Below are 25,648 nucleotides of genomic sequence, written 5' to 3' on the forward strand. Positions count from 1 at the left end.
TGTTCTACTGGTACAGACCGTAGTGCATCTCCCCACAGTCCATGACCACGGCAATGTGAACTGAATCCACTCTGTGAGAGATTGATTTCCATAGCCTACTGCGCTCTCATAACCCGACGCTCCATACGTTTTATTTTATTTTTTGAAATTGAATGACTTGTTAGTTTGTGTTTTCTCCAGTTGAATGAGAAGACGAAAATGTCCCAAATATATGTATTGTTTTGCTCCCAGATAGCGTGTATACTGCCGTGAGGTTTTCCTGGTGGAAACCCGACCTCCACGTGGTTGGTTGTTTACGTCTTCCAGGAACGGGCCGCAGCGGAACAGCGCTGATTGGGAAACATCATTCCTGGATACAATTTCATTACAGCTAGTTTGGACGGCTGGAAAATATATCGGCTGCCTCATCCACAAAGAGGTGCTGGAAGAAAAAAAACACTGACTCCTGTTTTCAACTTTCTCTGGCTTTATTAACGTAAGAGCTCGACGTATGTCTCCGTCTTTTGTTCCTTTGTTCTATTCGTCTCGTCTTTGTTTTCACTTCTAAGCCACGTTAATTTTCGAGTGTTTTTGTCGTGAACAAACACGTTGACATTGGCAATATAGAAGTTGTAGCTAAATACAGCGAGAAAATGTAACGTGAATGATGTGTTGTCCAAATATAGTTTAATTATCTAGGACATGCTGTGCCTGCTCCCCTCCAAGTCGCACAGTCAAAAACGGCTGGGAATAATGTGGAACAGGAATCTATTCAATAACAAGGTTTCCAACATACAACAGAGTTGTTTATCGGCAGAATAAGATACCAGGTAGGGGAGTGGGCTACGTGGTGAGTTGATGCCTTTTCGACAGCTAGTTAACTAGGTGAATTGATCATGCTACTTTGTATACGTTGTTTTTTCGTCATCCTTGTTATTTACGACATTCTTTGGAAACAGATTCCGGTTGGAACGTAAACAAATTATACCCAGCCGTCAAAAACACGTTTTTGTTACTTAGCTATATAGTCTTGTTGTTTTAAGATGTTGCTGTCTAAATGAGCTTTTACTTTCCTGTAGTGTGATGCAGTTTGATGTCAACATATAAGCTACACCTCTCCACTTCTATAGTTACATACACAAACCATTAGCAACACCTTCCTGATATTGAGTCGCTGTTTTGCCCTCAGAACAGACTCGATTCGTCGGGTCATGGACTCTACAAGGTGTTGAAAGCTTTCCACAGGGATGCTGGTCCATGTTGACTCTAATGCTTCCCACGGTTGTGTCAAATTGGCTGGATGTCCTTTGGGTGGTGGACCGTTCTTGATTCACACATGGGAAACTGTTGAGTGTGGAAAAACCCCGCAGCGTTGCAGTTCTTGACACACACAAACCGGTGCGATTGGCACCTAATTACTACCATACCCCTTTCAAAGGCACTTAAATCTTTTGTCCTTCCCCATTCACCTTCTGAATGAGACACATACACAATACACGTCTCGAGGCTTATAAATCCTTAATTAACCCGTCTCCTCCCCTTCATTTACACTGATTGAAGTGGATTTAACAGGTGACATCAATTAGGGATCATAGCTTTCACCTGGCCAGTCCTATGTTCCTAATGTTTGATACACTCAGTGTTGTTCCACTTATTATCACGTTTGGTTCTGGTTGTTTCAGATCCACAAGGAGAATGTTTCAGCTTGGAAGCCAGCTGGCCCAGTTTCACTTCTCCACAGGACCCAGTACTGCTATTGTAGGTGCCACAGGAGACAGTACACAGCCTACCCTAACAGTGCAGGACTTTATCCTACGTGTCAGGTAGGCCTAAAGGATTGATTTAACACGGCAGGGACTTATTTATACAAGTGTGTTCTGTACGTATGGTGAGGTTGTTGGCTTGATGTTCTTGTTTATCCTCGACAGTGGTAGCTAGCTAGACTACGCTGTGGGGACGGGGGGGGGGTCAGGTTGTATCTAGCTAGCTAGACTACATTATAGGAACGGGGGTCAGGTTGTATCTAGCTAGCTAGACTACATTATAGGAACGGGGGTCAGGTTGTATCTAGCTAGCTAGACTACATTATGGAGACGGGGGGGGGGGGTCAGGTTGTACCTAGCTAGCTAGACTACATTATGGGGGGGGGGGGGGTCAGGTTGTACCTAGCTAGCTAGACTACATTATGGAGACGGGGGGGGCAGGTTGTACGTAGCTAGCTAGACTACATTACGGGCGGGGGGTCAGGTTGTACCTAGCTAGCTAGACTACATTATGGAGACGGGGGGGGGGCGGCAGGTTGTATCTAGCTAGCTAGACTACATTATAGGAACGGGGGTCAGGTTGTATCTAGCTAGCTAGACTACATTATGGAGACGGGGGGGGGGGGTCAGGTTGTATCTAGCTAGCTAGACTACATTATGGAGACGGGGGGGTCAGGTTGTATCTAGCTAGCTAGACTACATTATGGGGATGGGGGGGTCAGGTTGTGTCTAGCTAGCTAGACTACATTATGGAGATGGGGGGGCAGGTTGTACGTAGCCAGCTAGACTACATTATGGGGGGGGGGGGGGGGGCAGGTTGTACCTAGCTAGCTAGACTACATTATGGGGGGGGGGGGGGGGGCAGGTTGTACCTAGCTAGCTAGACTACATTATGGAGACGGGGTGGCAGGGGGGTGGGGGGGGCAGGTTGTACCTAGCTAGCTAGACTACATTATGGGGGGGAAAGGGGGGGGGGGGGGGCAAGTTGTACCTAGCTAGCTAGACTACATTATGGGGGGGGGGTCAGGTTGTACCTAGCTAGCCAGACTACATTATGGAGACGGGGGGGCAGGTTGTATCTAGCTAGCTAGACTACATTACGGGCGTGGGGTCAGGTTGTACCTAGCTAGCTAGACTACATTATAGAGACAGGGGGGTCAGGTTGTACCTAGCTAGCTAGACTACATTATGGGGGGGAAAGGGGGGGGGGGGGGGGCAAGTTGTACCTAGCTAGCTAGACTACATTATGGGGGGGGGGTCAGGTTGTACCTAGCTAGCCAGACTACATTATGGAGACGGGGGGGCAGGTTGTATCTAGCTAGCTAGACTACATTACGGGCGTGGGGTCAGGTTGTACCTAGCTAGCTAGACTACATTATAGAGACAGGGGGGTCAGGTTGTACGTAGCTAGCTAGACTACATGACCGGGGGGGGGGTCAGGTTGTACGTAGTAAAAAGCATAAGGACCTTGGATTATATCCCTCTTTATTGTTTTTAGGAAACTTGGCGGACTGAAAAAAGAGAACATTTTCTGCGACCTACGAGTTCCGACCCAGTTTCAAACCACCAAGGCAGACGACATCGACCTCGTCATCCTCACAGGTGCTCAGTCGAATATTAAACTAACTAGGCCTATGTACTGTCCAGTATTAAACTAACTAGGCCTATGTACTGTCCAGTATTAAACTAACTAGGCCTATGTACTGTCCAGTATTAAACTAACTAGACCTATGTACTGTCCAGTATTAAACTAACTAGGCCTATGTACTGTCCAGTATTAAACTAACTAGGCCTATGTACTGTCCAGTATTAAACTAACTAGGCCTATGTACTGTCCAGTATTAAACTAACTAGACCTATGTACTGTCCAGTATTAAACTAACTAGGCCTATGTACTGTCCAGTATTAAACTAACTAGGCCTATGTACTGTCCAGTATTAAACTAACTAGGCCTATGTACTGTCCAGTATTAAACTAACTAGGCCTATGTACTGTCCAGTATTAAACTAACTAGACCTATGTACTGTCCAGTATTAAACTAACTAGGCCTATGTACTGTCCAGTATTAAACTAACTAGGCCTATGTACTGTCCAGTATTAAACTAACTAGGCCTATGTACTGTCCAGTATTAAACTAACTAGGCCTATGTACTGTCCAGTATTAAACTGACTAGGCCTATGTACTGTCCAGTATTAAACTGACTAGGCCTATGTACTGTCCAGTATTAAACTGACTAGGCCTATGTACTGTCCAGTATTAAACTAACTAGGCCTATGTACTGTCCAGTATTAAACTAACTAGGCCTATGGTCTGTCCAGTATTAAACTGACTAGGCCTATGGTCTGTCCAGTATTAAACTGACTAGGCCTATGTACTGTCCAGTATTAAACTGACTAGGCCTATGTACTGTCCAGTATTAAACTGACTAGGCCTATGTACTGTCCAGTATTAAACTGACTAGGCCTATGTACTGTCCAATATTAAACTAACTAGGCCTATGGTCTGTCCAGTATTAAACTGACTAGGCCTATGTACTGTCCGGTATTAAACTGACTAGGCCTATGTACTGTCCAGTATTAAACTGACTAGGCCTATGTACTGTCCAGTATTAAACTGACTAGGCCTATGTACTGTCCAGTATTAAACTGACTAGGCCTATGTACTGTCCAGTATTAAACTGACTAGGCCTATGTACTGTCCAGTATTAAACTAACTAGGCCTATGTACTGTCCGGTATTAAACTAACTAGGCCTATGGTCTGTCCGGTATTAAACTAACTAGGCCTATGTACTGTCCAGTATTAAACTAACTAGGCCTATGGTCTGTCCAGTATTAAACTGACTAGGCCTATGTACTGTCCAGTATTAAACTAACTAGGCCTATGTACTGTCCAGTATTAAACTAACTAGGCCTATGTACTGTCCAGTATTAAACTAACTAGGCCTATGTACTGTCCAGTATTAAACTAACTAGACCTATGTACTGTCCAGTATTAAACTGACTAGGCCTATGTACTGTCCAGTATTAAACTGACTAGACCTATGTACTGTCCAGTATTAAACTAACTAGGCCTATGTACTGTCCAGTATTAAACTAACTAGGCCTATGTACTGTCCAGTATTAAACTAACTAGACCTATGTACTGTCCAGTATTAAACTAACTAGACCTATGGTCTGTCCAGTATTAAACTAACTAGGCCTATGTATTGTCCAGTATTAAACTAACTAGGCCTATGTACTGTCCAGTATTAAACTAACTAGGCCTATGTACTGTCCAGTATTAAACTAACTAGGCCTATGTACTGTCCAGTATTAAACTAACTAGGCCTATGTACTGTCCAGTATTAAACTGACTAGGCCTATGTACTGTCCAGTATTAAACTGACTAGGCCTATGTACTGTCCAGTATTAAACTAACTAGGCCTATGTACTGTCCAGTATTAAACTAACTAGACCTATGTACTGTCCAGTATTAAACTAACTAGACCTATGGTCTGTCCAGTATTAAACTAACTAGGCCTATGTACTGTCCAGTATTAAACTAACTAGGCCTATGTACTGTCCAGTATTAAACTAACTAGGCCTATGGTCTGTCCAGTATTAAACTAACTAGGCCTATGTACTGTCCAGTATTAAACTAACTAGGCCTATGGTCTGTCCAGTATTAAACTAACTAGGCCTATGTACTGTCCAGTATTAAACTAACTAGGCCTATGTACTGTCCAGTATTAAACTGACTAGGCCTATGTACTGTCCAGTATTAAACTAACTAGGCCTATGGTCTGTCCAGTATTAAACTGACTAGGCCTATGTACTGTCCAGTATTAAACTAACTAGGCCTATGTACTGTCCAGTATTAAACTAACTAGGCCTATGTACTGTCCAGTATTAAACTAACTAGGCCTATGGTCTGTCCAGTATTAAACTAACTAGGCCTATGTACTGTCCAGTATTAAACTAACTAGGCCTATGTACTGTCCAGTATTAAACTAACTAGGCCTATGGTCTGTCCAGTATTAAACTAACTAGGCCTATGTACTGTCCAGTATTAAACTAACTAGGCCTATGTACTGTCCAGTATTAAACTAACTAGGCCTATGGTCTGTCCAGTATTAAACTGACTAGGCCTATGTACTGTCCAGTATTAAACTAACTAGGCCTATGTACTGTCCAGTATTAAACTGACTAGGCCTATGTACTGTCCAGTATTAAACTGACTAGGCCTATGGTCTGTCCAGTATTAAACTGACTAGGCCTATGGTCTGTCCAGTATTAAACTGACTAGGCCTATGGTCTGTCCAGTATTAAACTGACTAGGCCTATGGTCTGTCCGGTATTAAACTAACTAGGCCTATGTACTGTCCAGTATTAAACTAACTAGGCCTATGGTCTGTCCAGTATTAAACTAACTAGGCCTATGTACTGTCCAGTATTAAACTAACTAGGCCTATGTACTGTCCAGTATTAAACTAACTAGGCCTATGTACTGTCCAGTATTAAACTAACTAGGCCTATGGTCTGTCCAGTATTAAACTAACTAGGCCTATGTACTGTCCAGTATTAAACTAACTAGGCCTATGTACTGTCCAGTATTAAACTAACTAGGCCTATGGTCTGTCCAGTATTAAACTGACTAGGCCTATGTACTGTCCAGTATTAAACTAACTAGGCCTATGTACTGTCCAGTATTAAACTAACTAGGCCTATGTACTGTCCAGTATTAAACTAACTAGGCCTATGTACTGTCCAGTATTAAACTGACTAGGCATATGGTCTGTCCAGTATTAAACTGACTAGGCCTATGGTCTGTCCAGTATTAAACTGACTAGGCCTATGGTCTGTCCGGTATTAAACTAACTAGGCCTATGTACTGTCCAGTATTAAACTAACTAGGCCTATGTACTGTCCAGTATTAAACTGACTAGGCCTATGGTCTGTCCAGTATTAAACTGACTAGACCTATGTACTGTCCAGTATTAAACTAACTAGGTCTATGGTCTGTCCAGTATTAAACTGACTAGGCCTATGTACTGTCCAGTATTAAACTAACTAGACCTATGTACTGTCCAGTATTAAACTAACTAGGTCTATGGTCTGTCCAGTATTAAACTGACTAGGCCTATGTACTGTCCAGTATTAAACTAACTAGGCCTATGTACTGTCCAGTATTAAACTGACTAGGCCTATGTACTGTCCAGTATTAAACTAACTAGACCTATGTACTGTCCAGTATTAAACTGACTAGGCCTATGTACTGTCCAGTATTAAACTAACTAGACCTATGTACTGTCCAGTATTAAACTGACTAGGCCTATGTACTGTCCAGTATTAAACTAACTAGGCCTATGTACTGTCCAGTATTAAACTGACTAGGCCTATGTACTGTCCAGTATTAAACTAACTAGACCTATGTACTGTCCAGTATTAAACTGACTAGGCCTATGGTCTGTCCAGTATTAAACTGACTAGGCCTATGGTCTGTCCAGTATTAAACTAACTAGGCCTATGTACTGTCCAGTATTAAACTGACTAGGCCTATGGTCTGTCCAGTATTAAACTAACTAGGCCTATGGTCTGTCCAGTATTAAACTAACTAGGCCTATGTACTGTCCAGTATTAAACTGACTAGGCCTATGGTCTGTCCAGTATTAAACTAACTAGGCCTATGGTCTGTCCAGTATTAAACTAACTAGGCCTATGTACTGTCCAGTATTAAACTAACTAGGTCTATGGTCTGTCCAGTATTAAACTAACTAGGTCTATGGTCTGTCCAGTATTAAACTAACTAGGTCTATGGTCTGTCCAGTATTAAACTAACTAGGCCTATGTACTGTCCAGTATTAAACTAACTAGGCCTATGTACTGTCCAGTATTAAACTAACTAGACCTATGTACTGTCCAGTATTAAACTAACTAGGCCTATGGTCTGTCCAGTATTAAACTAACTAGGCCTATGTACTGTCCAGTATTAAACTAACTAGGCCTATGTACTGTCCAGTATTAAACTAACTAGGCCTATGGTCTGTCCAGTATTAAACTGACTAGGCCTATGTACTGTCCAGTATTAAACTAACTAGGCCTATGTACTGTCCAGTATTAAACTAACTAGGCCTATGTACTGTCCAGTATTAAACTGACTAGGCCTATGGTCTGTCCAGTATTAAACTGACTAGGCCTATGGTCTGTCCAGTATTAAACTGACTAGGCCTATGGTCTGTCCAGTATTAAACTGACTAGGCCTATGGTCTGTCCGGTATTAAACTAACTAGGCCTATGTACTGTCCAGTATTAAACTGACTAGGCCTATGTACTGTCCAGTATTAAACTGACTAGGCCTATGGTCTGTCCAGTATTAAACTGACTAGGCCTATGTACTGTCCAGTATTAAACTAACTAGGCCTATGTACTGTCCAGTATTAAACTAACTAGGCCTATGTACTGTCCAGTATTAAACTAACTAGACCTATGTACTGTCCAGTATTAAACTAACTAGGTCTATGGTCTGTCCAGTATTAAACTGACTAGGCCTATGTACTGTCCAGTATTAAACTAACTAGACCTATGTACTGTCCAGTATTAAACTAACTAGGTCTATGGTCTGTCCAGTATTAAACTGACTAGGCCTATGTACTGTCCAGTATTAAACTAACTAGGCCTATGTACTGTCCAGTATTAAACTGACTAGGCCTATGTACTGTCCAGTATTAAACTAACTAGACCTATGTACTGTCCAGTATTAAACTGACTAGGCCTATGTACTGTCCAGTATTAAACTAACTAGACCTATGTACTGTCCAGTATTAAACTAACTAGGTCTATGGTCTGTCCAGTATTAAACTGACTAGGCCTATGTACTGTCCAGTATTAAACTGACTAGGCCTATGTACTGTCCAGTATTAAACTGACTAGGCCTATGTACTGTCCAGTATTAAACTGACTAGGCCTATGGTCTGTCCAGTATTAAACTAACTAGGCCTATGTACTGTCCAGTATTAAACTGACTAGGCCTATGTACTGTCCAGTATTAAACTGACTAGGCCTATGGTCTGTCCAGTATTAAACTAACTAGGCCTATGTACTGTCCAGTATTAAACTAACTAGGCCTATGGTCTGTCCAGTATTAAACTGACTAGGCCTATGTACTGTCCAGTATTAAACTGACTAGGCCTATGGTCTGTCCAGTATTAAACTAACTAGGCCTATGGTCTGTCCAGTATTAAACTAACTAGGCCTATGTACTGTCCAGTATTAAACTGACTAGGCCTATGGTCTGTCCAGTATTAAACTAACTAGGCCTATGGTCTGTCCAGTATTAAACTAACTAGGCCTATGTACTGTCCAGTATTAAACTGACTAGGCCTATGGTCTGTCCAGTATTAAACTAACTAGGCCTATGGTCTGTCCAGTATTAAACTAACTAGGCCTATGTACTGTCCAGTATTAAACTAACTAGGTCTATGGTCTGTCCAGTATTAAACTAACTAGGTCTATGGTCTGTCCAGTATTAAACTAACTAGGTCTATGGTCTGTCCAGTATTAAACTAACTAGGCCTATGTACTGTCCAGTATTAAACTAACTAGGCCTATGTACTGTCCAGTATTAAACTAACTAGACCTATGTACTGTCCAGTATTAAACTAACTAGGCCTATGGTCTGTCCAGTATTAAACTAACTAGGCCTATGTACTGTCCAGTATTAAACTAACTAGGTCTATGGTCTGTCCAGTATTAAACTAACTAGGTCTATGGTCTGTCCAGTATTAAACTAACTAGGTCTATGGTCTGTCCAGTATTAAACTAACTAGGTCTATGTACTGTCCAGTATTAAACTAACTAGGCCTATGTACTGTCCAGTATTAAACTAACTAGACCTATGTACTGTCCAGTATTAAACTAACTAGGCCTATGTACTGTCCAGTATTAAACTAACTAGGTCTATGGTCTGTCCAGTATTAAACTAACTAGGCCTATGTACTGTCCAGTATTAAACTAACTAGGCCTATGGTCTGTCCAGTATTAAACTAACTAGGCCTATGGTCTGTCCAGTATTAAACTAACTAGGCCTATGTACTGTCCAGTATTAAACTAACTAGGCCTATGGTCTGTCCAGTATTAAACTAACTAGGCCTATGGTCTGTCCAGTATTAAACTAACTAGGCCTATGTACTGTCCAGTATTAAACTAACTAGGCCTATGGTCTGTCCAGTATTAAACTAACTAGACCTATGTACTGTCCAGTATTAAACTGACTAGGCCTATGTACTGTCCAGTATTAAACTAACTAGGCCTATGTACTGTCCAGTATTAAACTGACTAGGCCTATGTACTGTCCAGTATTAAACTGACTAGGCCTATGTACTGTCCAGTATTAAACTAACTAGGCCTATGGTCTGTCCAGTATTAAACTGACTAGGCCTATGTACTGTCCAGTATTAAACTGACTAGGCCTATGTACTGTCCAGTATTAAACTGACTAGGCCTATGTACTGTCCAGTATTAAACTGACTAGACCTATGTACTGTCCAGTATTAAACTAACTAGGCCTATGTACTGTCCAATATTAAACTAACTAGGCCTATGTACTGTCCAGTATTAAACTAACTAGGCCTATGGTCTGTCCAGTATTAAACTAACTAGGCCTATGTACTGTCCAGTATTAAACTAACTAGGCCTATGGTCTGTCCAGTATTAAACTGACTAGGCCTATGTACTGTCCAGTATTAAACTGACTAGGCCTATGTACTGTCCAGTATTAAACTAACTAGGCCTATGTACTGTCCAGTATTAAACTGACTAGGCCTATGTACTGTCCAGTATTAAACTAACTAGACCTATGTACTGTCCAGTATTAAACTGACTAGGCCTATGTACTGTCCAGTATTAAACTGACTAGGCCTATGGTCTGTGTGGTTGACTTGACTCCTAACCAATGTTCCTTCTCTTTTTTTCTGAGCACTGAGCAAATTTCACTTCTGCTGAGCGCAAACTTGAAAATTCAGTGCAGCTTCCAGTTCTCATTTACTGTGAACACTGAGGCAGTACCCGCTTTAAGTTAGTTTTACTGTGAACACTGAGGCAGTACCCGCTTTAAGTTACAGTTTTACTGTGAACACTGAGGCAGTACCCGCTTTAAGTTAGTTTTACTGTGAACACTGAGGCAGTACCTGCTTTAAGTTACAGTTTTACTGTGAAAACTGAGGCAGTACCCGCTTTAAGTTAGTTTTACTGTGAACACTGAGGCAGTACCCGCTTTAAGTTAGTTTTACTGTGAACACTGAGGCAGTACCTGCTTTAAGTTACAGTTTTACTGTGAACACTGAGGCAGTACCTGCTTTAAGTTACAGTTTTACTGTGAACACTGAGGCAGTACCTGCTTTAAGTTACAGTTTTACTGTGAACACTGAGGCAGTACCCGCTTTAAGTTAGTTTTACTGTGAACACTGAGGCTGTACCTGCTTTAAGTTACAGTTTTACTGTGAACACTGAGGCAGTACCTGCTTTAAGTTACAGTTTTACTGTGAACACTGAGGCAGTACCTGCTTTAAGTTACAGTTTTACTGTGAACACTGAGGCTGTACCTGCTTTAAGTTACAGTTTTACTGTGAACACTGAGGCTGTACCCGCTTCAAGTTAGTTTTAATAGTGGCCAAGTAGGCTACTGTGGCTATGTGATCATAATGTAGGTCTACCAGAGTGGCCTGCCATCAAAAACAATGGAGAAAAACCTCTAGGTGTTCACTCCAACCCTGTTCCTGGAGAGCTACCGTCCTCTAGGTGTTCACTCCAACCCTGTTCCTGGAGAGCTACCGTCCTCTAGGTGTTCACTCCAACCCTGTTCCTGGAGAGCTACTGTCCTCTAGGTGTTCACTCCAACCCTAGTTCTTAAACCTCTTCTCACAACTCAAACCTCTTCTCACAACTCAACCCTCTTCTCACAACTCAACCCTCTTCTCACTACTCAACCCTCTTATCACATCTCAAACCTCTTCTCACAACTCAACCCTCTTCTATCTGTCTTCTAAGGTCACGGGGTGTTCTGCATCGACGTGAAGCCCTGGAGAGGAACGGTCTCTTCCCAGCGGCAGCAATGGCACGTCCAGCTCAAAGAACAGCACCACAACTTTACCAACACCTCCATAGAACAGGTGGCTGACCCCCTTGAGGCCGTCATGGTAAATATGTCATAACATCTTTTAGTTAATAAAATAAATGCATATCAAATGTAGCCAAGTCTTTCACGTAGACTAGTAGTCCAAAAGATTACAGTATGACGTCTAGGTCAGGGGGTTATCACTTAATGGGGGGGGGGGGGCCCAATAACTTGATTGAGATAATAAATGGCCTATAGTTTTACTATGACTGTGGCAGGGCATGGTCGGACAAGTCTCAGGCCCTGGGAAGGAACATTTTTTAAAGGCACACCTCTTAGGCATAGGAAAGCAAATATCCTGCAATTCTAGAACAACAAAAATGTGTCATTGGTCAAAGCAATGTTATTTAATGGGGGGGGGGGGGGCAAAGCAATTTCGTTACAGCTTTAAAGCTAATATCCTGTAACTCTACACGTTTTGCCATGAGACAGACTTTTGCAGTTTTAAAATCTTAAATTGTATTAATATTATAACATTGTATTACACCCTCAACTTATTCCAGAGATCCTTTGAAATTAGTTAAATCTGTTAAATTAGTTGTTTTTTTTTTATTTAAAAAGGGTATATACTTATTTTTATTTTATGTCTGGCCACGGACCCCACCGAGAACCCCTCGCCTAGATGGCTTCAGTTCCCGTCTGTTTAGGCTAAGTGTTAGCCTAGTTGTCTGTTTAGGCTAAGTGTTAGCCTAGTTGTCTGTTTAGGCTAAGTGTTAGCCTAGTTGTCTGTTTAGGCTAAGTGTTAGCCTAGTTGTCTGTTTAGGCTAAGTGTTAGCCTAGTTGTCTGTTTAGGCTAAGTGTTAGCCTAGTTGTTGTAAGCCTTTGCAGTCTGGTACTTCATTCTGCCAGCCAAGCTCCCTCTTATCCAACCTCTGCCCCAACATAGCATCTACAGCAGGGTTGTTCATTTTGCCCCCTCGGCCCCTCTTCACCGAGGTCCGGAGGGCCACTTTTAAAATTGATTATTATTTATTCTATCCATAGCTTTTGGAATTGGCTATGCTCCCTGACTGTCTCGCTTTCATTTAGATGACTTAGTAAGCTGGACAGTGAAGACAATTTTTTTTTAAACCTTTATTTAACCAGGCAAGTCAGTTAAGAACAAATTCTTATTTTCAATGACGGCCTAGGAACAGTGGGTTCAGGGGCAGAACGACAGATCTGTACCTTGTCAGCTCGGGGGTTTGAACTTGCAACCTTCCAGTTACTAGTCCAATGCTCTAACCACTAGGCTACCCTGTCGTCCCACTATAAATGTAGGTCCGCTATTTCTACAGAGATTCAGTTTTATTTTGGTAATCTCAATGTTGATTGAGATTGTTTTTTTTCCCCCCCAGATTGAAGGGGTTCGCAGGCCAGATTTGGACCATATGTTTAACATCCCTGAGGCTCTTGCTCTATACAGTGAATGTAAATGAGTGACTCCTGTCCTGCCCTGGTAGACAGGGTGACAGCTGTGTTTGAGGCACCTGTTTTTTCCTCCTCTATAAACATAATTACAGCCGTTAAAAAAAATCAAGAGGCCCTACTTTGTGGAAGGGAATTTACCGAACCCTGCTCCCGCTGTAGTGTTAATCAACTCATCTCCATATAAATGTACTACTCTGACTCAGTCAAGATCCAGGACGAAGCAGACAGTTTTGGATTAGAATCCAGAACTACAGATTGGGTTAGAAGGATATTTTATCATCAAATCCTTCCAATGGTGATTTTTTTGGGGGGGTAACACAATTTTTCCTAAACTGTGCTTTTCATTTCCATGGTGTGTCAGAAGAACAGAACCCTCCAAAAACAAACATTATGAGATATTATTTGTGGTTGTTAAAATGCTGCTTGGTGGATAATGATATACTATGCTTGACAGACCTGCTAATGATTAGGTCTCTGATTATTAGCTAATGATTTATATCTATACACTTAGATTTTACATTCACTTTTTAGTTATTTGGGGGGGGGGGTAGTTGAGTGTCATCCGCATAGCAACAATAGGAGAGACCATGTGAGGACACGACGGAGCTGTGTGACTTGGTGTAATGAGAGCAGAGGGCCTAGAACCGAGCCCTGGGGGACACCAGTAGTGAGAGTACGTGGTGCAGATACAGATTATCTCCATGTGACCTGGTAAGAGCGGCCAGCCGGGTAGAATGCAACCAAGAGTGTGCAGAGCCTGAGACTCCCAGCCCTGAGAGGGTGGAGAGGAGGATCTGATAGAGCATGAGACTCCCAGCCCTGAGAGGGTGGAGAGGAGGATCTGATAGAGCCTGAGACGCCCAGCCCTGAGAGGGTGGAGAGGAGGATCTGATAGAGCCTGAGACGCCCAGCCCTGAGAGGGTGGAGAGGAGGATCTGAAGGTTCACGGTGTTGAAGGCAGAGGATAGATCTAGGAGGATGAGAAAAGAAGAGAGAGTCAGCTTTGGCAGTGTGACGAGCCTCTGACACAGAGAGGAGCAGTCTTAGTTGAGTAACCAGTCTTGAAGCCTGACTGATTAGGATCCAGAAAATGATTCCTAGAGAGTTGGTCAGAGACGGCACGCTCAAGTATTTTTGGAAAGAAAAGAAAGCGGGGATACAGGTCTGTAGTTTCTGACGTCAGAGCGTTTCAGGACGAGGGGTGCAACTCTGGACATTTTGAGGTTAGAGGGTCAGCCAAGGGACAGGTATGATTTGCTGAGGGAAGTGAAGGTCTGGGGTGAAGGGGGTGGGGTCGGACAGGCAGGTTGTCGGGGCGGCCGGACCTCACTAGTTGCAGGATGTCATCTGGAGAGAGAGAGAGGGGAGAAAGAGGTCAAGGCGACGGGTCGTTCTGGGTGAGTGAGACCAGTGGACTCAATAGGTTGAGTGGATGTTGTCAAACTTCTTGGAGGGGAAGGTGGAAAAGTGTTTCCTAGGTTTAGAGGCAGAACCTTGACATTATAGATTGATAAAGTGTACCTATACTAGCATACTGTGTACTCATTGTCGCGTACTATTTAACATGTCCCATTTTTAGTAAAAATTATGCAGTGTGCCACGGCCTCAATGCAAGAGTGGATCCTGAGTGGGTGGGGTGGGGGTTGAGTGGGGGTGCATTTTTTTTCTCTCTCCCAAATTCAACAGACAGTGCATCACATTAACCAGCCTGATAATAGCTCATTTCCAATACGATCAATTTGTCTAAACTCTGAATATAAAATGAATCGGGTTATAGGCCTACTCAGGCTGGTTATAACCAGCCTATCACATTCAACTTATACCACAGCCCATCTATCCTATTTTAGAAAGGACTGGGTTATAGGCCTACTCAAGCTGGTTATAACCAAGCCTATCACATTCAACTTATACCACAGCCCATCTATCCTATTTTAGAAAGGACTGGGTTATAGGCCTACTCAAGCTGGTTATAACCAAGCCTATCACATTCAACTTATACCACAGCCCATCTATCCTATTTTAGAAAGGACTGGGTTATAGGCCTACTCAAGCTGGTTATAACCAAGCCTATCACATTCAACTTATACCACAGCCCATCTATCCTATTTTAGAAAGGACTGGGTTATAGGCCTACTCAGGCTGGTTATAACCAGCCTATCACATTCAACTTATACCACAGCCCATCTATCCTATTTTAGAAAGGACTGGGTTATAGGCCTACTCAGGCTGGTTATAACCAAGCCTATCACATTCAACTTATACCACAGCCCATCCTATTTTAGAAAGGACTGGGTTATAGGCCTACTCAGGCTGGTTATAACCAAGCCTATCACATTCAACTTATACCACAGCCCGTCCTATTTTAGAAAGGACTGGGTTATAGGCCTACTCAGGCTGGTTATAACCAGCCTATCACATTCAACTTATACCACAGCCCGTCCTATTTTAGAAAGGACTGGGTTATAGGCCTACTCAGGCTGGTTATAACCAGCCTATCACATTCAACTTATACCACAGCCCATCTATCCTATTTTAGAAAGGACTGGGTTATAGGCCTACTCAGGCTGGTTATAACCAAGCCTATCCCATTCAACTTATACCACAGCCCGTCTATCCTATTTTAGAAAGGACTGGGTTATAGGCCTACTCAGGCTGGTTATAACCAAGCCTATCACATTCAACTTATACCACAGCCCGTCTATCCTATTTTAGAAAGGACTGGGTTATAGGCCTACTCAGGCTGGTTATAACCAAGCCTATCACATTCAACTTATACCACAGCCCGTCTATCCTATTTTAGAAAGGACTGGGTTATAGGCCTACTCAGGCTGGTTATAACCAAGCCTATCACATTCAACTTATACCACAGCCCGTCTATCCTATTTTAGAAAGGACTGGGTTATAGGCCTACTCAGGCTGGTTATAACCAAGCCTATCACATTCAACTTATACCACAGCCCGTCTATCCTATTTTAGAAAGGACTGGGTTATAGGCCTACTCAGGCTGGTTATAACCAAGCCTATCACATTCAACTTATACCACAGCCCGTCTATCCTATTTTAGAAAGGACTGGGTTATAGGCCTACTCAGGCTGGTTATAACCAAGCCTATCACATTCTACTTATACCACAGCCCGTCTATCCTATTTTAGAAAGGACTGGGTTATAGGCCTACTCAGGCTGGTTATAACCAAGCCTATCACATTCAACTTATACCACAGCCCATCTATCCTATTTTAGAAAGGACTGGGTTATAGGCCTACTCAGGCTGGTTATAACCAAGCCTATCACATTCAACTTATACCACAGCCCATCCTATTTTAGAAAGGACTGGGTTATAGGCCTACTCAGGCTGGTTATAACCAAGCCTATCACATTCAACTTATACCACAGCCCATCTATCCTATTTTAGAAAGGACTGGGTTATAGGCCTACTCAGGCTGGTTATAACCAAGCCTATCACATTCAACTTATACCACAGCCCATCTATCCTATTTTAGAAAGGACTGGGTTATAGGCCTACTCAAGCTGGTTATAACCAAGCCTATCACATTCAACTTATACCACAGCCCATCTATCCTATTTTAGAAAGGACTGGGTTATAGGCCTACTCAAGCTGGTTATAACCAAGCCTATCACATTCAACTTATACCACAGCCCATCTATCCTATTTTAGAAAGGACTGGGTTATAGGCCTACTCAGGCTGGTTATAACCAGCCTATCACATTCAACTTATACCACAGCCCATCTATCCTATTTTAGAAAGGACTGAAGACCGAAACGGCTCATTTGGTCCCATTTCAACATATTTATTAGTGAAGCCAAAGTGTACACACTTTCTCAAATGTTCAAATCAAAAGGCACAGGAAAACGTGGCCGGCCGGGCGCATCGCGAGTTCAGAACCGTTGCATAGCAACATAAACTATATCACTGATCATTGGGAACGAGATCAGAATGACTACGAAGGCTTGATCCATCAATTCAGTTATTAAATAGATAGGCCAGCCTACAGAACTGGTTAACATGACCTCAATAACAGCCCAGTCCCCGGTGCCGACACATTCAGAAATCAAAAGCATTTAGTTTACACTTTTCAATGAGAACAGAAATCCTCTTTGGTCAAATTTTTTTATTTAACCTTTATTTAACTAGGCAAGTCAGTTAAGAACAAATTATTATTTACAATGACGGCCTACCTAGGAACAGTGAGTTAACTGCCTGTTCAGGGGCAGAACGACAGATTTGTACCTTGTCATCTCGGGGATTTGAACTTGCAACCTTCCGGTTACTAGCCCAACGCTCTAACCACTAGGCTACCTGCTCTAACCACTAGGCTACCTGTCTCCCCTTTCTAACCACCAGGCTACCTGTCTCCCCTCTCTAACCACTAGGCTACCTGTCTCCCATCTCTAACCACTAGGCTACCTGTCTCCCCTCTCTAACCACTAGGCTACCTGTCTCCCCTCTCTAACCACTAGGCTACCTGTCTCCCCTCTCTAACCACTAGGCTACCTGTCTCCCCTCTCTAACCACTAGGCTACCTGTCTCCCCTCTCTAACCACTAGGCTACCTGTCTCCCCTCTCTAACCACTAGGCTACCTGTCTCCCCTCTCTAACCACTAGGCTACCTGTCTCCCCTCTCTAACCACTAGGCTACCTGTCTCCCCTCTCTAACCACTAGGCTACCTGTCTCCCCTCTCTAACCACTAGGCTACCTGTCTCCCCTCTCTAACCACTAGGCTACCTGTCTCCCCTCTCTAACCACTAGGCTACCTGTCTCCCCTCTCTAACCACTAGGCTACCTGTCTCCCCTCTCTAACCACTAGGCTACCTGTCTCCCCTCTCTAACCACTAGGCTACCTGTCTCCCCTCTCTAACCACCGGGCTACCTGTCTCCCCTCTCTAACCACCGGGCTACCTGTCTCCCCTCTCTAACCACCGGGCTACCTGTCTCCCCTCTCTAACCACCGGGCTACCTGTCTCCCCTCTCTAACCACCGGGCTACCTGTCTCCCCTCTCTAACCACCGGGCTACCTGTCTCCCCTCTCTAACCACCGGGCTACCTGTCTCCCCTCTCTAACCACCGGGCTACCTGTCTCCCCTCTCTAACCACCGGGCTACCCTGCCGCCCGATTTAAAGTGATCGATTTTCAAAATGTTGCATACTCAAACGGACCACTATTTAGGACGCTGGGTATTTGGTCTTTGGCTTTAACAGCAGATACAGAGGAAGGTAGCGAGGAGGAAGTGGAAGGATGATAGAACATGACTTTAACAGCAGATACAGAGGAAGGTAGAGAGGAGGGAGTGGAAGGATGATTTGGTCTTTGGCTTTAACAGCAGATACAGAGGAAGGTAGAGAGGAGGGAGTGGAAGGATGATAGAACGTGACTTTAACAGCAGATACAGAGGAAGGTAGAGAGGAGGGAGTGGAAGGATGATAGACCGTGACTTTAACAGCAGATACAGAGGAAGAGAGGAGGGAGTGGAAGGATGATAGAACATGACTTTAACAGCAGATACAGAGGAAGGTAGAGAGGAGGGAGTGAAAGGATGATAGAACGTGACTTTAACAGCAGATACAGAGGAAGAGCGGAGGGAGTGGAAGGATGATAGAATATGACTTTAACAGCAGATACAGAGGAAGGTAGAGAGGAGGGAGTGGAAGGATGATAGAACGTGACTTTAACAGCAGATACAGAGGAAGAGAAGGTAGAGAGGAGGGAGTGGAAGGATGATAGAATATGACTTTAACAGCAGATACAGAGGAAGGTAGAGAGGAGGGAGTGGAAGGATGATGGAACGTGACTTTAACAGCAGATACAGAGGAAGAGAAGGTAGAGAGGAGGGAGTGGAAGGATGATAGACCGTGACTTTAACAGCAGATACAGAGGAAGGTAGAGAGGAGGGAGTGGAAGGATGCTAGAACGTGACTTTAACAGCAGATACAGAGGAAGGTAGAGAGAGGAAGGATGATAGAACGTGACTTTAACAGCAGATACAGAGGAAGAGAAGGTAGAGAGGAGGGAGTGGAAGGATGATAGAACGTGACTTTAACAGCAGATACAGAGGAAGAGAAGGTAGGGAGTGGAAGGATGATAAAACGTGACTAACAGCAGATACAGAGGAAGGTAGAGAGGAGGGAGTGGAAGGATGATAGAACATGGCTTTAACAGCAGATACAGAGGAAGAGAAGGTAGGGAGTGGAAGGATGATAAAACGTGACTTTAACAGCAGATACAGAGGAAGGTAGAGAGGAGGGAGTGGAAGGATGATAGAACGTGGCTTTAACAGCAGATACAGAGGAAGAGAAGGTAGGGAGGAGGGAGTGAAAGGATGATACAATGTGGCTTTAACAGCAGATACAGAGGAAGAGAAGGTAGGGAGGAGGGAGTGAAAGGATGATAGAACGTGACTTTAACAGCAGATACAGAGGAAGAGAAGGTAGGGAGTGGAAGGATGATAAAACGTGACTTTAACAGCAGATACAGAGGAAGGTAGAGAGGAGGGAGTGGAAGGATGATAGAACGTGGCTTTAACAGCAGATACAGAGGAAGAGAAGGTAGGGAGGAGGGAGTGAAAGGATGATACAATGTGGCTTTAACAGCAGATACAGAGGAAGAGAAGGTAGAGAGGAGGGAGTGGAAGGATGATAGAACGTGACTTTAACAGCAGATACAGAGGAAGAGAAGGTAGAGAGGAGGGAGTGGAAGGATGATAGAAACGTGACTTTAACAGCAGATACAGAGGAAGAGAAGGTAGGGAGTGGAAGGATGATAGAACGTGACTTTAACAGCAGATACAGAGGAAGGTAGAGAGGAGGGAGTGGAAGGATGATAGAACGTGACTTTAACAGCAGATACAGAGGAAGGTAGAGAGGAGGGAGTGGAAGGATGATAGAACGTGGCTTTAACAGCAGATACAGAGGAAGAGAAGGTAGGAAGGAGGGAGTGGAAGGATGATAAAACGTGACTTTAACAGCAGATACAGAGGAGGGAGTGGAAGGATGATAAAACGTGACTTTAACAGCAGATACAGAGGAAGGTAGAGAGGAGGGAGTGGAAGGATGATAGAACGTGGCTTTAACAGCAGATACAGAGGAAGAGAAGGTAGGGAGGAGGGAGTGGAAGGATGATAGAACGTGACTTTAACAGCAGATACAGAGGAAGAGAAGGTAGAGAGGAGGGAGTGGAAGGATGATAGAACGTGACTTTAACAGCAGATACAGAGGAAGAGAAGGTAGAGAGGAGGGAGTGGAAGGATGATAGGTCCTCCGGAAGTTTAGTTTTCCTCCATTTTCACTCAGCTGCCCACCGCCCTGTTCTGTAAGCTATACCCCCTCCAGACCAAGACAGATAACCTGTATCTATATATATATATATATATCCTCCAGACCAAGACAGGTAACCTGTGATCTCTATATATCCTCTAGACCAAGACAGGTAACCTGTGATCTCTATATATATCCCCTCTAGACCAAGACAGGTAACCTGTGATATCTATATATATATACAGTGCCTTGCGAAAGTATTCGGCCCCCTTGATCTTTGCGACCTTTTGCCACATTTCAGGCTTCAAACATAAAGATATAAAACTGTATTTTTTTGTGAAGAATCAACAACAAGTGGGACACAATCATGAAGTGGAACGACATTTATTGGATATTTCAAACTTTTTTAACAAATCAAAAACTGAAAAATTGGGCGTGCAAAATTATTCAGCCCCTTTACTTTCAGTGCAGCAAACTCTCTCCAGAAGTTCAGTGAGGATCTCTGAATGATCCAATGTTGACCTAAATGACTAATGATGATAAATACAATCCACCTGTGTGTAATCAAGTCTCCGTATAAATGCACCTGCACTGTGATAGTCTCAGAGGTCCGTTAAAAGCGCAGAGAGCATCATGAAGAACAAGGAACACACCAGGCAGGTCCGAGATACTGTTGTGAAGAAGTTTAAAGCCGGATTTGGATACAAAAAGATTTCCCAAGCTTTAAACATCCCAAGGAGCACTGTGCAAGCGATAATATTGAAATGGAAGGAGTATCAGGCCACTGCAAATCTATCAAGACCTGGCCGTCCCTCTAAACTTTCAGCTCATACAAGGAGAAGACTGATCAGAGATGCAGCCAAGAGGCCCATGATCACTCTGGATGAACTGCAGAGATCTACAGCTGAGGTGGGAGACTCTGTCCATAGGACAACAATCAGTCGCATATTGCACAAATCTGGCCTTTATGGAAGAGTGGAAAGAAGAGAGCCATTTCTTAAAGATATCCATAAAAAGTGTTATTTAAAGTTTGCCACAAGCCACCTGGGAGACACACCAAACATGTGGAAGAAGGTGCTCTGGTCAGATGAAACCAAAATTGAACTTTTTGGCAACAATGCAAAACGTTATGTTTGGCGTAAAAGCAACACAGCTGAACACACCATCCCCACTGTCAAACATGGTGGTGGCAGCATCATAGTTTGGGCCTGCTTTTCTTCGGCAGGGACAGGGAAGATGTTTAAAATTGCTGGGAAGATGGATGGAGCCAAATACAGGACCATTCTGGAAGAAACCCTGATGGAGTCTGCAAAAGACCTGAGACTGGGACGGAGATTTGTCTTCCAACAAGACAATGATCCAAAACATAAAGCAAAATCTACAATGGAATGGTTCAAAAATAAACATATCCAGGTGTTAGAATGGCCAAGTCAAAGTCCAGACCTGAATCCAATCGAGAATCTGTGGAAAGAACTGAAAACTGCTGTTCACAAATGCTCTCCATCCAACCTCACTGAGCTCGAGCTGTTTTGCAAGGAGGAATGGGAAAAAATGTCAGTCTCTCGATGTGCAAAACTGATAGAGACATACCCCAAGCGACTTACAGCTGTAATCGCAGCAAAAGGTGGCGCTACAAAGTATTAACTTAAGGGGGCTGAATAATTTTGCACGCCCAATTTTTCAGTTTTTGATTTGTTAAAGTTTGAAATATCCAATAAATGTCGTTCCACTTCATGATTGTGTCCCACTTGTTGTTGATTCTTCACAAAAAAATACAGTTTTATATCTTTATGTTTGAAGCCTGAAATGTGGCAAAAGGTCGCAAAGATCAAGGGGGCCGAATACTTTCGCAAGGCACTGTATATCCTCTAGACCAAGACAGGTAACCTGTGATCTATATATATATATATATATATATATATATATATCCTCCAGACCAAGATGGGTAACCTGTGATCTATATATATATATATATATATATATATATATATATATCCTCCAGACCAAGACGGGTAACCTGTATCTATATATATCTCCTCCAGAAGAAGACAACTAACCTATGATCTCTATATATATATCCTCCAGACCAAGACAACTAACCTGTGGCAGTACCTGAGGAGGAGCGGCCTGTCGGTGCGTCAGGAGCTCTTCCTTCCCAGGCTAGTCTTCCTCGCCCCAGACTGCCAGCTAGATGAAGAGTTGAGGAAGAGGAGGGAGCTGGTCTCCCACAGTCAAATAGATGAGTTCCTCCACTCCTTCAGAGAGGGCTATGTAGCCTGGATATCAGACGCCCTGACTCCTGCCTGGCTGTCTGGTGAGTGGAGGAGGGGTTGTGGGTCACAAATACTTTTTATTTTATTTTTTTTAAACAAAAATGGATGTCTTGGATGAGAAAAGACTTTAAACTGTCATATTTCCCAAAAATATAGTGAAATAAGGGAGCTTTTCAATATTTCTAAGCTAATCTATAGTTACCACTGTTAGCCTAGTCTGCCCTTCATTGCTTGCTGTACTGCTGAAGGTAGACAGATGCTCATTTGCATGTGTTTAAGCGTTTTGTAAATCCTGTGGGTTTTTTTTTGTTTCCTCCATGTCCTGCAGGTCACCTGTCGTACCGTCAGATAGGGGAGCTGAAACAAGTGGTGAGGAAAATGGGGACCTGGGACCTGGTCAGACTACAGGGAGGAGAGCAGCTCAAGGTGGCTTTTACAACTTGATGGATATTAATATCTGACATTTCGCAGACGTGTTTATCCTAAACCAATAACAGTCGTGTGTGTGTGTGTGTGAGTACATTATAAATATGGGTGGCCCCGGGAATCGAACCCACACTCCGCGAGGTACCAGCGCCGTGCTCTACCAACGGAGTCCCTCAGGACTCCCATAGCCTTGTATTTGTCTATTTTATTCATAATGATGCTTCTACTTCTTCAAGTGTTGTTCTGAAACCAAAAGATGCTGTTTATTACCTCTTTTTTTTAAAATTGTTTTACTGTGAAGTGTGTGTCATTAATTTTTTTAATTAAAGTTTGTCTGTACTTGGTGTGAAGGGAGACTTCCGGAGCTGTCCTTACATCGCTCTGGACCGCCAGGAGACTGACACCATGGAGTTCTTCAAGATCAAAACGCTGTCTGCTAATTCGCTGTGGGCTCTGCTGGGACACGCCCCTCAGGTTAGTGCACCCCGCCCCGCGGCCGTCGTCGTGACAACCAGTATTGAGCTGTGACTGGTTGATGCTGTTGTGATTCTGCTCACTGACTGAAAGACCCAACACAAGGGCTTAGAAAGAGGAGTGGCTTGCCTCTACAACTCCTTGGCCAGACTAGGATCTGAAATCGGGGACGGAGAAGAGTGAAAAGCGTTAGGGATTGGGGTTTTAGGGTTCCCGAGTGACTCAGCGGTCTAAGGCACTGCATCTCAGCGCTAGAGGCTTCACCACAGACCCTAGTTCGATCCCGGGTTGTATCACAACCGGCCATGATCGGGAATCCCATAGGGCGGCGCACAATTGGCTCAGCGTCGTCCGTGTATTTTCGGCTGCTCCAGTTGGCCTTTTGTCCAAACCTGATCGTCACTCTGACCGAGTGCTTAGGAACCCTTACTGCTGTACTGAGATGGAACAGGAATTCAGTTACGCTTCGACTGTGGAATTCAGTTACGCTTCGACTGTGGAATTCAGTTACGCTTCGACTGTGGAATTCAGTTACGCTTCGACTGTGGAATTCAGTTACGCTTCGACTGTGGAATTCAGTTACGCTTCGACTGTGGAATTCAGTTACGCTTCGACTGTGGAATTCACACAACATCTTAGTGGTTACTTCATTATTTTATTTTAAATGATATTTGCTCAGTTGGTAATATTATGTTGAATATTTCTGCTTCTTGATTCAGATTTCCGACTTATACAATACAAACCAACTTTATCTCAGGTCCTGGAGATTACAGCTGTCCTCACTGTGGCCGTTACCTCACTGTGGCCGTTACCTCACTGTGGCCGTTACCTCACTGTGGCCGTTACCTCGCTGTGGCCGTTACCTCGCTGTGGCCTTTACCTCGCTGTGGCCGTTATCTCAGGTCCTGGAGATTACAGCTGTCCTCACTGTGGCCGTTACCTCACTGTGGCCGTTACCTCACTGTGGCCGTTACCTCACTGTGGCCGTTACCTCACTGTGGCCGTTACCTCACTGTGGCCGTTACCTCACTGTGGCCGTTACCTCACTGTGGCCGTTACCTCACTGTGGCCGTTACCTCACTGTGGCCGTTACCTCACTGTGGCCGTTACCTCACTGTGGCCGTTACCTCACTGTGGCCGTTACCTCAGGTCCTGGAGATTACAGCTGTCCTCACTGTGGCCGTTACCTCAGGTCCTGGAGATTACAGCTGTCCTCACTGTGGCCGTTACCTCAGGTCCTGGAGATTACAGCTGTCCTGTGGCCGTTACCTCAGGTCCTGGAGATTACAGCTGTCCTCACTGTGGCCGTTACCTCAGGTCCTGGAGATTACAGCTGTCCTCACTGTGGCCGTTACCTCAGGTCCTGGAGATTACAGCTGTCCTCACTGTGGCCGTTACCTCACTGTGGCCATTACCTCAGGTCCTGGAGATTACAGCTGTCCTGTGGCCGTTACCTCAGGTCCTGGAGATTACAGCTGTCCTGTGGCCGTTACCTCACTGTGCCCGTTACCTCAGGTCCTGGAGATTACAGCTGTCCTGTGGCCGTTACCTCAGGTTGTCTTCTGTATTAAGTTTGATAGCAGCCCAATTTTTTTTGCACTTTCCTCATTTGGGAAAGTTTTCTGAAGAATGTGTTTGGTCCAGTAATAAAACACAAAGCATTTTTTAACAGATTCAAATTGTGGTGGAAATTACTCTCGGTTTCAGATTTATTTTCTCCATAATTGGAAAAAAAGCTCTTCAAAGAAAAGGCAGTGATTTTTAAAATAATTATCTCCAGTGTGTATAGAAACCCCTTGCCGCAGAGTGTGTAGGAGTCCTCTGAGCTTGTGGGCAATTACACAAAGACAAGTGCTGCAGAGTCCCAGGTGTCTGTTCTTCGCTGTAGCAGTGTAGCACA

General features: G+C 43.7%; 1 protein-coding gene across 3 annotated transcripts in view; it reads left to right on the forward strand.

The window, feature by feature from the left end:
* si:zfos-911d5.4 (uncharacterized) overlaps positions 1–25,648 on the forward strand; it is a 46,530-nt gene continuing 20,882 nt past the window's right edge. The window contains exons 1-7 of one of the 3 annotated variants that reach the window (XM_036973948.2): positions 1–475; positions 1,662–1,802; positions 3,241–3,344; positions 11,767–11,915; positions 22,661–22,889; positions 23,177–23,274; positions 23,626–23,748. In XM_036973948.2, the coding sequence (XP_036829843.2) occupies positions 1,675–1,802; positions 3,241–3,344; positions 11,767–11,915; positions 22,661–22,889; positions 23,177–23,274; positions 23,626–23,748 (831 nt within the window). In that variant the 5' untranslated portion in view covers positions 1–475; positions 1,662–1,674. Of the gene's footprint in view, positions 830–1,661; positions 1,803–3,240; positions 3,345–11,766; positions 11,916–22,660; positions 22,890–23,176; positions 23,275–23,625; positions 23,749–25,648 lie in introns of all 3 variants that reach the window. The other 2 variants (XM_090218028.1, XM_036973949.2) reach the window with 2 other exon arrangements.

Source organism: Oncorhynchus mykiss, chromosome 23 (assembly GCF_057628025.1).
Source record: "Oncorhynchus mykiss isolate SJ-2025 chromosome 23, ASM5762802v1, whole genome shotgun sequence".
Taxonomy (NCBI): domain Eukaryota; kingdom Metazoa; phylum Chordata; class Actinopteri; order Salmoniformes; family Salmonidae; genus Oncorhynchus; species Oncorhynchus mykiss.